Genomic DNA, 10847 nt, shown 5'->3' with positions numbered 1-10847 from the left:
TGTATCTTTGTATTGCTAAAACAAAACTGTACAAAACTACTGTACAACAGTACTGTTGTTATGACTAACAATAATTTTAGATAATAGTAACTAAAGTTGCAAACAAGCTACTGTGATTTAACTAGTTAAAACCTATTGGTTTACATTTGCAAACTGTTCATTTATGTGCTTCTAGCCAGCTGAGAGCAGAAAATTACCAGGAGAGGTCATTCAAGCTAGCTTAGCTGCCAGTGAAAGGCATCAAAGCTCATTCAAATTACTTTGTGTTTCTTACAGGCTAGAAGTATGCTCTCAGACAGCTTCTGTGAATTGCCTGATGTATAGTTATTCTTTGTCTCATGGTAACTTATTCATTTTTCTGAGCCCATAGCTATAGTTGAATTGTATTTCTCCTTCTAAAACATACTTTATTTTTGTTTAATAACCAATTTTTTCTCTGTTGCAAAGAAAATCAATCCCCCTAAATTTCTCCTCATGACAGTTTTTCCCCAAAGTAAGATTTTTCCTTTAAGTTTGATATAAACTTTGATATGTCATAAAAGTTACGGCATTTCTGAAATGTGCCTGATTCTGTTCTCAAAAGCACCAGAAGAGACATTTAAAGGAAGTGCACAATAGCATAAAGGGGATTCTATTTGTACATGAACTACAAATACCAATAATTTCTCCTTTTCTCCAATTATTTTTTGAGTTGGATCCCACAAACAAGTACTGTTTATGAACTGACACCTTTTCCTGTTCTTGAATACTTGCCAGCTTCTTTCAGTCTTTTTCTACATGTGACAGTCCTCACAAAAGCAATAATCTCTGTCAACGCATTTCTCATTTGGAGAAACCGCCTCAGGTTAGTCCCAGTTTTAATCTCTTAAACTGCTTCTCTTCTGTCCCAGATATTTCTGTAACCCATGGAGCTTAAGCTGATAGAAATCTTGGAATCAGAATAATAATGCCTGACTGGCTGGTGTCACCACCAGAATTTGGGGTTTTTTGATGATGGGATGGTCTACACAATACCAGGCCTGCTGGCATCGGATGGGATTCATCTTTCTCAAAGAGGGAAGAGGGTCTTTGCTCACGAGCTAGCGGAGCTCATCATTGACAGAGCTTTAAACTAGACTTGAAGGGGGAGGGGGATAATATCAGGCTCGCCCATGACAAGCCATGGGATGACACGCCAAGGCTAGAGGGATGGGGTGCTAGCGAGGAACCTCAGCCTGTTGTTCTGAGACTTGCTGGGTACACTGGAGCACACTTGAAGTCTTATGGAGAGGAGCCAGGGGCTCCTGAGGTAATAGGAGCCAACAGGGAAACACCAGGGAAATACCTCAAAGGACACCCTCAAGGGGTGTTCCTCTAAAAAAGGTGACACGGCTGACAGCCCAGCTGAAGTGCCTCTACACTAATGCACACAGTATGGGCAACAAACAGGAGGAGTTGGAAACCACCGTGCTGCTAGAAAGCTACAACCTAGTTGCCATTACTGAAACTTGGTGGGATGAATCCCATGACTGGAGTGTGACTATCGATGGCTACAGGCTGTCCAGAAGGGACAGGCAGGGAAGGAGGGGTGGAGGGGTCAAGAAATGGATAGATTGTGAAGAGCTGTCTCTGAAGAATAGCCACGAGCAGGTTGAAAGCTTATGGGTAAGAATTAGAGACTGAGGCAACAAAGGGAACCTTGTGGTTGGTGTCTACTACAGGCCGCCCAATCAAGGGGAACCTATTGACAAAGCCTTCTTACTCCAGCTACAGGAGGCATCGTGCTCGCAGGCTCTCATCCTGCTGGGGGACTTCAACCACCCCAACATCTGCTGGAAAAGTAGCACGGCGAGCTGCAGGCAATCCAGGAGACTCCTGGAATGCATCGAGGATAACTTCTTAAGCCAGGGAATAGACAGCCCTACCAGAGGGGATGCGATACTGGACCTGATGGTCACCAACGCAAGTGAGCTAATTGGTGACGTCAAGATTGGAGGCAGCCTGGGCTGCAGTGATCATGCACTGGTGGAGTTTGCAGTCCTGAGGGATATGGGACAGGCGAAGAGTAAAGTCAGGACCCTGAATTTTAGGAAAGCAAACTTCCAGCTGTTCAAGGAGTTAGTCAATAGGACCCCCTGGGAAACTGCCCTCAGGGACAAGGGAGCAGAACAGAGCTGGCAGATCTTTAAGGATGCTTTCCATAGAGCGCAAGAGCTCTCGATCCCCAGGTGGAAGAAATCAGGAAAGGAAGGCAAGAGACTGGCATGGCTGAGTGGAGACCTGCTGGTCAAACTAAAGGGCAAGAAGGAAATGCACAGGCAGTGGAAGCAGGGACAGGCATGCTGGGAAGAGTATAGGGACATTGCCCGGTTGTGTAGGGATGGGGTCAGGAAGGCCGAGGCGCAGCTGGAGCACAACTTGGCAAGGGACGCAAAGAATAATAAGAAGGGCTTCTATAGGTATGTCAGCCAGAAAAGGAAGGTCAAAGAAAGTGTACCCCCCCGATGAACAAGACTGGCAAACTGGTAACAACAGACGAGGAGAAGGCTGAGGTACTCAACAACTTTTTTGCCTCAGTCTTCACTGGCAATCTCTCTTCCCACACCTCTCGAGTGGATGGACCTCAAGGCAGGGACTGGGGGAGCAAAGTCCCTCCTCACTGTAAGGGAAGATCAGGTTCGAGACCACCTGAGGAACCTGAACATGCAGAAGTCTATGGGACCTGACGAGATGCATCCCAGAGTCCTGAGGGAATTGGCTGATGTAGTTGCCAAGCCACTCTCCATGATATTTGAAAAGTCATGGCAGTCAGGTGAAGTCCCCGGCGACTGGAAAAAGGGAAACATTGCACCCATTTTTAAAAAGGGTAGAAAGGAGGACCCTGGGAACTACCGACCTGTCAGCCTCACCTCTGTGCCTGGGAAGATCATGGAACAGATCCTCCTAGAAGCTATGCTAAGGCACATGGAGGACAGGGAGGGGATTCGAGACAGCCAGCATGGCTTCACCAAGGGCAAGTCCTGCCTGACCAACCTAGTGGCCTTCTGTGATGGAGTGACTACATCAGTGGACAAGGGAAGAGCTACGGATGTCATCTATCTGGACTTCTGTAAGGCCTTTGACACGGTCCCCCACAACATCCTTCTCTCTAAATTGGAGAGATATGGATTTGATGGGTGGACTATTCAGTGGATAAGGAATTGGCTGGATGGTCGCATCCAGAGAGTAGTGGTCAACGGCTCAATGTCCGGATGGATATCAGTGACGAGTGGTGTCCCTCGGGGTCTGTATTGGGACCAGTACTGTTTAATATCTTCATCAATGACATAGGCAGCAGGATCGAGTGCACCCTCAGCAAGTCTGCAGATGACACCAAGCTGAGTGGTGCGATTGACACGCTTGAGGGACGGGATGCCATTCAGAGGCACCTGGACAAGCTTGAGAAGTGGGCCCATGGGAACCTCATGAAGTTCAACAAGGCCAAGTGCAAGGTCCTGCACATGGGTCGGGGCAACCCCCAGTATCAATACAGGCTGGGGGATGAAGGGATTGAGAGCAGCCCTGTGGAGAAGGACTTGGGGGTACTGGTGGATGAAAAGCTGGACATGAGCCGGCAATGTGCGCTTGCAGCCCAGAAAGCCAACCGTATCCTGGGCTGCATCAAAAGAAGAGTGGCCAGCAGGTCGAGGGAGGTGATTCTGCCCCTCTACTCTGCTCTGGTGAGACCCCACCTGGAGTACAGCATCCAGCTCTGGAGTCCTCAGCATAGGAAAGACATGGACCTGTTGGAACGGGTCCAGAGGAGGGCCACAAAAATGATCAGAGGGATGGAACACCTCTCCTATGAGGACAGGCTGAGAGAGTTGTGGTTGTTCAGCCTGGAGAAGAGAAGGCTCTGGGGAGACCTTATTGCAGCCTTTCAGTACTTAAAGGGGGCTTATAAGAAAGATGGGGACAGACTTTTTAGTAGGGCCTGTTGTGATAGGACAAGGGGTAATGGTTTTAAACTAAAAGAGGGTAGATTTAGACTAGATATAAGGAAGAAATTTTTTACGATGAGGGTGGTGAAACACTGGAACAGGTTGCCCAGAGAGGTGGTAGATGCCCCATCCCTGGAAACATTCCAGGTCAGGTTGGATGGGGCTCTGAGCAATCTGATCTAGTTGAAGATGTCCCTGGTCATAGCAGGGGGGTTGGACTAGATGATCTTTGGCAGTCCCTTCCAACTCAAACCATTCTATGATTCTATGAATTACACATATGCAAATAAAAATACATAACAAGTTAAAGCATTGTTCAATGGATCATTAATTTGAAGACAGATAAAGAAATAGAGAGATTGCACAATACAGCTGTGAGGGACTGGAAGAGTTAATGTCTGTCAATGTCTCAAACATTGTAGCAACCAAGGTGCAGTCTGCGTAACAAAGAGGGCCATTAGCAAGAAGTTGGCTGGCATAGACACAGGGGGTGTGCCAGAGGGTGTGCAGTCCTGTGTTCTGGCAGAACCAGCCTGGTAACCCACCACATATGGCCAGAGGCCACACAAAGCTTATTTGAGGAGGGGGCTTGTAGCTCCTTGGCGAGTCCCTAAGACCACCACCCCAATAAATCGCACATACTCAGTAGATAAAGAACCCTCTGGAACACTACTATATATGTTGAGAACTGTCTGGAATGAACTCATATAAGTCTTCAAGAGGCGTGACTGTGGACAGAGATTTAGACTATAAAAGACACAACTGCAAAGAGCCATGGCGCGCGCCCATCACCGGAGGATTGCCACGCTCGTCGCCGACACCGCGGGATCCAAGGGTGGTGACTATCTCTTTTCTTTTCCCCCTCTTTCTTTTTTTTTCCTTATTCCTCTCTTTTCTCTCTTCTTGTGAACATTTTGCTGCAACCCACGCTGCCCACCCTTACGCCTTCCACAGTTTGGATTGTTCGAATAAAGCGTTCAAAGTGATCGTTTTGTGTCGTTTCACCTTAATTTAGCCCGGGGGGATCCCAGAACCTCTATGACCCTCTGGTCTGTCTGGTCCGGGTCGTAACAACAGCCATATGTTCATATGTATTCTGCTGGGCACAAAGACCTATCTAGTCATCATGATACAGGTTCAATCACACAGTATTTAGATGGATATAACATCTAAATCATTTAGCCATTTACAGCATGGACATAGCCTCCATCCAGACTGCCACAGACCTAAACTATTCTTGCTTTTCCTTATATGAATAAAAGGTTGAGGAATTTGATCATTCCCTTAAGGTGCAGCACCCCGTATCTTGCCTGACAGAACCAGCAGTTCTGCCTCCTCAATTCCTGGCCTTCTCAGTGTTGGGGCTCACCAAGTAATTGCATTACCATTGGCATCACAGCTGGCTGTTGCATTTGATTTTACTTTGGGGGAAACAGAGTGAAGGGAGAAATTATGACATATTCTATCAATTCCATTCTCTCCAGTTTCTGGTCTGCCTCCTTTATGCCTTTTATTTGCCAGTGAAGATGTGAGAATTAAAGAAGAGATTACATTATGCAGGGACAATATATACACTTCCAGGACAACCCCTACAAAATTCTAATATGTTTTGAACAATAACACTATTGAACAGCACAAAATCATAGAGCATCATCACAGAGAAGCTTTTGAAAAGAAAAACATTTGATTCTATTCTTTAAAGATTTCAGTAATATTCAGTGATGAACTTTGCACATTTTAAATAACACCAGATGAATGTTAAATTCAATAATGGAATAGCTAATAAAAATCAGGGGTGCTAGAAATAGAAAAGTAACATGTGTTCATAGAGAAGTAATGAAGAATGAAAAGGCCCTCAAGAATAACCTATCCAACACTTCAGCTGAGAAAAAAAAAATACATCCAAACGAAAAAGTAATATCTAGTATTTACATATTTTGTTACTGTATGAGAACAGAAAACAAGCATGCTTATAGATGTGGTTTTTCAATGCAAAATTACTACAAATTTAAAAAATTAAAAATATTTGGTTAAAAACATTTTAGCAAATAAACTTTAAAGGATATAATTGTATCTATTGTAACAATTAAATGCTGAAAAAATGCATTCAGTGATGAGAGAATAAGCTGAAGATCAAAAAGGGTTAATTTGGGGTGATCTGAAAGATTCCATATTGCAGAGCATTTCTCTAATCTATCACTGTTTCACTATCTTTTCCCTTACCATTTATTTTCTGCTTCCATTTCTTTCCTTATCTCACTGATATTTTGCAGCCTCAAAGTTAAACCAGCAATGCCAGTGCAACATTGATCTGCCATGAGTAGCAGATCCCTGCCAAGCATAAATTAAGGTCAGGTGGGTGCATTAGGATGAGGGTCAGTAATTTGTCTGACATTTTGACTGGTCCCAACCCTGGAGGCTGCTCTAAATTCAGCCAGCTGACTATGATGATAGAAAATCATACCCAACTAGCAAGTAGGATCTCCTTACTCTATCTCTAAACATATCATAAATTTCTCTTAGTTAGGAAAATCATTAGATGCCTGTAGGGATGGTTCACGGACTCTGGTGCGGGTAAAACCAAAGACCTTTATTGTTTACAAATTTGTGCTTATATAGATTCATTAGCTGTCCACGCGCTCAGGCTTGTTCCATGATTAGTTAATACTTTCTGTTCACGCGCCACGGCTAAGCTTCTGATTGGTGCTGTCGAGCAAGACACACATCTTCTGTCTTCGGTCTCATATCTGTGTTCCAAGTTATTTCAGTCTTCAGCTTCTTTTCTGCGCACCTGCTTTATCACTTATTTACTCCCTCATTCTATGTCTTTCAAGGCTATGTCTAATTGTTCAAGGCGGCTCGCAACACTCCCTGCAAATCCCACAATTCCCCCTTTTTGTTTTTCTACCCAAAATGCAGTGTTTACCATCCTCTGCAGGGCCCTTTGCAGACAGGATAGCAAACACGGAATAATGAGAAGGAGGCCACAAATAGCACACAATAAAATTAGCCCAATCTTTATCAAACCTTTAAGCCAATTATTAATTCCCCAGTTACTAAAAAGACTTTCTATCCAACCCCATCCATCATCAACTTGTAGCTTTTTAACTCCCTCTTTCAATTGTTGAATGCTACGGTGAATAGATTCCGAGTGATCAGAGAGATTCATACAACACATACCGTCAAGGTCTTCACACCCGTGCTCCTGTGCTAAAAGCAAAAAATCAATTGCTGCGCGATTTTGCAAAGTTGCGTGTCTTACAGAATCAACATCTAAAAGCAAACTACTCAAGGCTTGAGAAGTAGCATTAGTCTGCTTGGTTAGCCAACATCCCAACTTATTTAGTGTGGTTAAGGCCTGCGAGGCTGCCACCCCTGGCGCAGCTATAGAAGCCATAATTATCTTTTCACTGTTCCAAAATTCCACATCATCCCTGCACTCTGCCTTAAAGGCGTGGGTCGATCGCTTGGAGCGCCGGTGATTAAAAATTATTGATGTATTTGGTGTTAGCAAAGTGAGCCTCCCCAAACTGCAAGGCCCTCCTTTTATATGAGATGGTATCCCTCCCCATGCGCAATTGCCACAGATAAAAAAGACCCCTGAGGGAAGCGCCAGAGGCGCGTTGCTAGATTTGGAAATATTCGGGCTAGTATAGTTGCACCAGGCTGTATTATTTCTATATATGGACAGAGACGAGCTGATATTTTGCACCGTCGTTCGATTGCGCCCTGAATAATTAAAATACAAACAGCTGTCCATTTTAACTGAACCCAGGAGTCCAAGTTCTTGCGGCTCCTGTGGTAATTGGGGTAAATGAGCACTCCACCCGTCCCAGTTGTCGACACAGGCGTTGAAACTGGAGCACAAATGCTGGGACTGGATAGTGTTGGGCCAGGTATCTGCCGGGACTCCGACAAGACATGTTGAAAAAGGGTTCCCTGGAGATACAATAGACAGGCAAATAAAATCTTGTCCTGTTTGTTAGATTCGCTAACGTGACCCACACATTCGTCTTTGGTTGTGGGGGCACCCATATTGCTTGTATACACCCAATCAAACTTAAAAAGGTCATGATCCTCTCCATTTTATATACCGGTCTGTATAACAACAAAAATAATGGATTGAATAGATCTTACGTATACTATTGATTCTCTTACAACGAATACACAATGGTGCTAAAGTATGATTCAGATAAATGTGCTGATTACCATTAAAATAAATCAAATACTTTCTACAAAAATATACAATGTACAGTAATGTATCCACAGCAGCGCTTACAGACTAGACATATAGACACCTGCGGCCTAGCGAGGCCTGATACACCACTCCTTACTGTCTCAAGCAAGTCATTTCCCATCAAAACAGTTTGCGCTGTCACTCAAAATGTCTTCTGATGTCTCGGCAGGCCCTTCAGGGTCTTTTGTGGTTGTCTGTTGTTTGCCTGGCACCGGCAGCTTTGAGAGCGCTGGCTGTACACACCGAGCTGGAACCCAGCGGGGCCCGTGATCTGTCAAAACACAAGCATACCCTCTCCCCCATGTTATTAATGTAAATGGACCTTCCCATTTACCATTTAGTAGGGATTTCACCATGACAGGTACATTTTTATCTCGTAATGTTTGCTGTGATACCTCCCCTAAAGAGTGAAGATGGCAGAGCATCACCGGTGTCTCAGTATGAGGGGCAAAGGACAGATGATTCAACACATACATCGCTTTTGCTAAGCGTGTCTGCGGGGAGTCTCCAACGGTTCCCCCTTTTTGTTTTAACAACATGGTTTTGAGCACACTAACTGTGGGTACTGCTGTCGAATTGGCGTCAGTGCAGTGGCAACATATTGCTGGCAAATGGTGGGTGAATTTTTCATTCCCTGTGGCAGTACTGTCCAATGATATCTTTGCATAGGTTCCTTACGTTCTCTGTGGGTACTGAAAAGGCAAATCTAGATGTATCTTCTGCTGCTAAGGGTATGGTAAAAAAACCCAATCCTTTAAATCGATGATAATAATATTCCAATTCGCGGGGATCATTGCGGGAGATAGCATACCCGGTTGCAGTGAACGCATGTCTTCGATTACTGCATTGATTCGTCGCAGATCATGTAGCAGACGCCACTTCCCATTTTTCTTTTTAATGACAAACACTGGGGTATTCCATGGGCTAGTTGTCGGACATTCACTGCTGCCGCAAAGGCCCCAGCAAGGGCTTCAGTTTGGTGCGAGATAGAGCCAACGCTATTGCAGACCTCGATCATCTGTATGATACCGGCCCCTTGTGGTAGGGTTTGTAATACTCGTTTACAGTCTACATCATTAGCGTTTTCAACCGCTAGCTTAAGTAATAGGGCTTCCTTTGCCTCGGCGTTATCAATCTGCTTATCGAGAGCGTCTCTCAAGTGATCAATAAATTGCATGTAAGGCTCGTTCGTTTGTTGTATAATACGGGTAAATGATTTTTCTGCTTTCCCTGTCTCTGGTACTTTAACCATGGCTTGATAAGCTAATCGGGCAGTCAAACGCAAAATCGCGGGGTCAAGTCGTGCCTGTAATCGCGGATCGTCTAACAGCGGCCGCCCTAGCAGCTGGGGTAAGCCTGCTCCATGTAATGGATCATTCGGCTGCTTTTCTAAATTCACAAGTGCTTCCTGGGCACACAGATCCTGCCACCGTTGTGTAAATAACAGTTTCTGAGTTGGTGTTAAAATCATGGCGGCTAATTGGCATATATCATAAGGAGTAAGCGATTGTCCTGTAAAAACATTTTCTAACAGACTGAGAAAAGGGGGCAGAAAGTCCATAGGTCACAACGGTTTTCTGTAACTCCTTGATTAAGTCCCAGTGGAACGGTTGCCACTCATTTGGTCCTTGATCCCGCGCCAGGACAGGAAAGGACCAACTCACTGCCTCAAGGTCGCCTGCCTTAATCGCCTCCTCCCTTAGCTTTGCCCACCGATCTTTAGGATCAAAGTCCATGCCGTCCGATGTCATTTCTTTCAGCAGGGCAGGAGGGATTGCTACAGATGCTGGCGTAAAACCGGGCAATTGTCCAGATGCATCCACAAGCTTACACTGCTCACCCTCCGGAGGTACTGAGGCAGCCTGTAAATCTTGGGATTTAGGTCTGACAGTGGAAGCAGTTTTTTCTCCCCCTACGCTCGCTGTCATTTCTTCGGGGGGGGTCTGGGGAGCTATAGCACTCGTGGCAGCAGCGGCAGCTTTTTTATCTGCCTTAATCTGGCATAAATTATCTGTCACTACACGCCAAGTGGTCATAATTTGAGCTGCCGTAAAGTCACCTCGTGAGGCTGCTTCCCAGATTAGCATGCCGGCTTTCTCCCAATTATCTACATCAAATACTTCATGCAACTGAGTGGGAGCTCCGTGCGTTTTAAGCCACACTAACAACATTTTCATAGTCCGTTCCTCGTATTTGATTCCCAGCTTAGCTAACAATTGCAATAACAGCCGTAAAATGGATGCTTCTTATACAGACATGTGTGCCCCCATTTTAAAAAAAATAAAATGCTCCAGTTGCTCACCTTTATTTGGTGATTGAGACCCGGGTCGTTCAGCTCCTCCGCTGATGTATTCGTCCAACTGGAGTCCCTACCGACGTACGTTCCACGCTGTAGTTTCATGCCCCACGTTGGGCGCCATTTGTAGGGATGGTTCACGGACTCTGGTGCGGGTAAAACCAAAGACCTTTATTGTTTACAAATTTGTGCTTATATAGATTCATTAGCTGTCCACGCGCTCAGGCTTGTTCCATGATTAGTTAATACTTTCTGTTCACGCGCCGCGGCTAAGCTTCTGATTGGTGCTGTCGAGCAAGACACACGTCTTCTGGCTTCGGTCTCATATCTGTGTTCCAAGTTATTTCAGTCTTCA

General features: G+C 45.1%; 1 protein-coding gene across 2 annotated transcripts; it reads right to left on the bottom strand.

Moving 5' to 3' along the window:
- Positions 1–6528: 6528 nt before the first annotated feature.
- On the bottom strand, positions 6529–10566 carry LOC127029118 (uncharacterized). Of its 2 annotated transcripts, none has more exons than XM_050914764.1 (2): positions 10499–10566; positions 6529–8467 (listed from the first exon to the last, which is right to left on the bottom strand). In XM_050914764.1, the coding sequence occupies exon 2, from the start codon at positions 7717–7719 to the stop codon at positions 6775–6777; it is 945 nt and encodes a 314-aa protein (XP_050770721.1). In that variant the 5' UTR covers positions 7720–8467; positions 10499–10566; the 3' UTR covers positions 6529–6774. The 2 variants fall into 2 exon arrangements, with proteins under 2 accessions (XP_050770721.1, XP_050770720.1); XM_050914763.1 differs by having other exon boundaries at positions 6529–7898.
- Positions 10567–10847: the final 281 nt, after the last annotated feature.

This window comes from Gymnogyps californianus, unplaced genomic scaffold (assembly GCF_018139145.2).
Source record: "Gymnogyps californianus isolate 813 unplaced genomic scaffold, ASM1813914v2 HiC_scaffold_78, whole genome shotgun sequence".
Taxonomy (NCBI): domain Eukaryota; kingdom Metazoa; phylum Chordata; class Aves; order Accipitriformes; family Cathartidae; genus Gymnogyps; species Gymnogyps californianus.
This window is presented reverse-complemented; position numbering and strand designations above follow the sequence as displayed.

What these genes read in the sequence shown, in the direction of transcription:
- LOC127029118 (XM_050914764.1), bottom strand. Translation starts at nt 7,719, where the DNA reads ATGGACAGCTGTTTGTATTTTAATTATTCAGGGCGCAATCGAACGACG.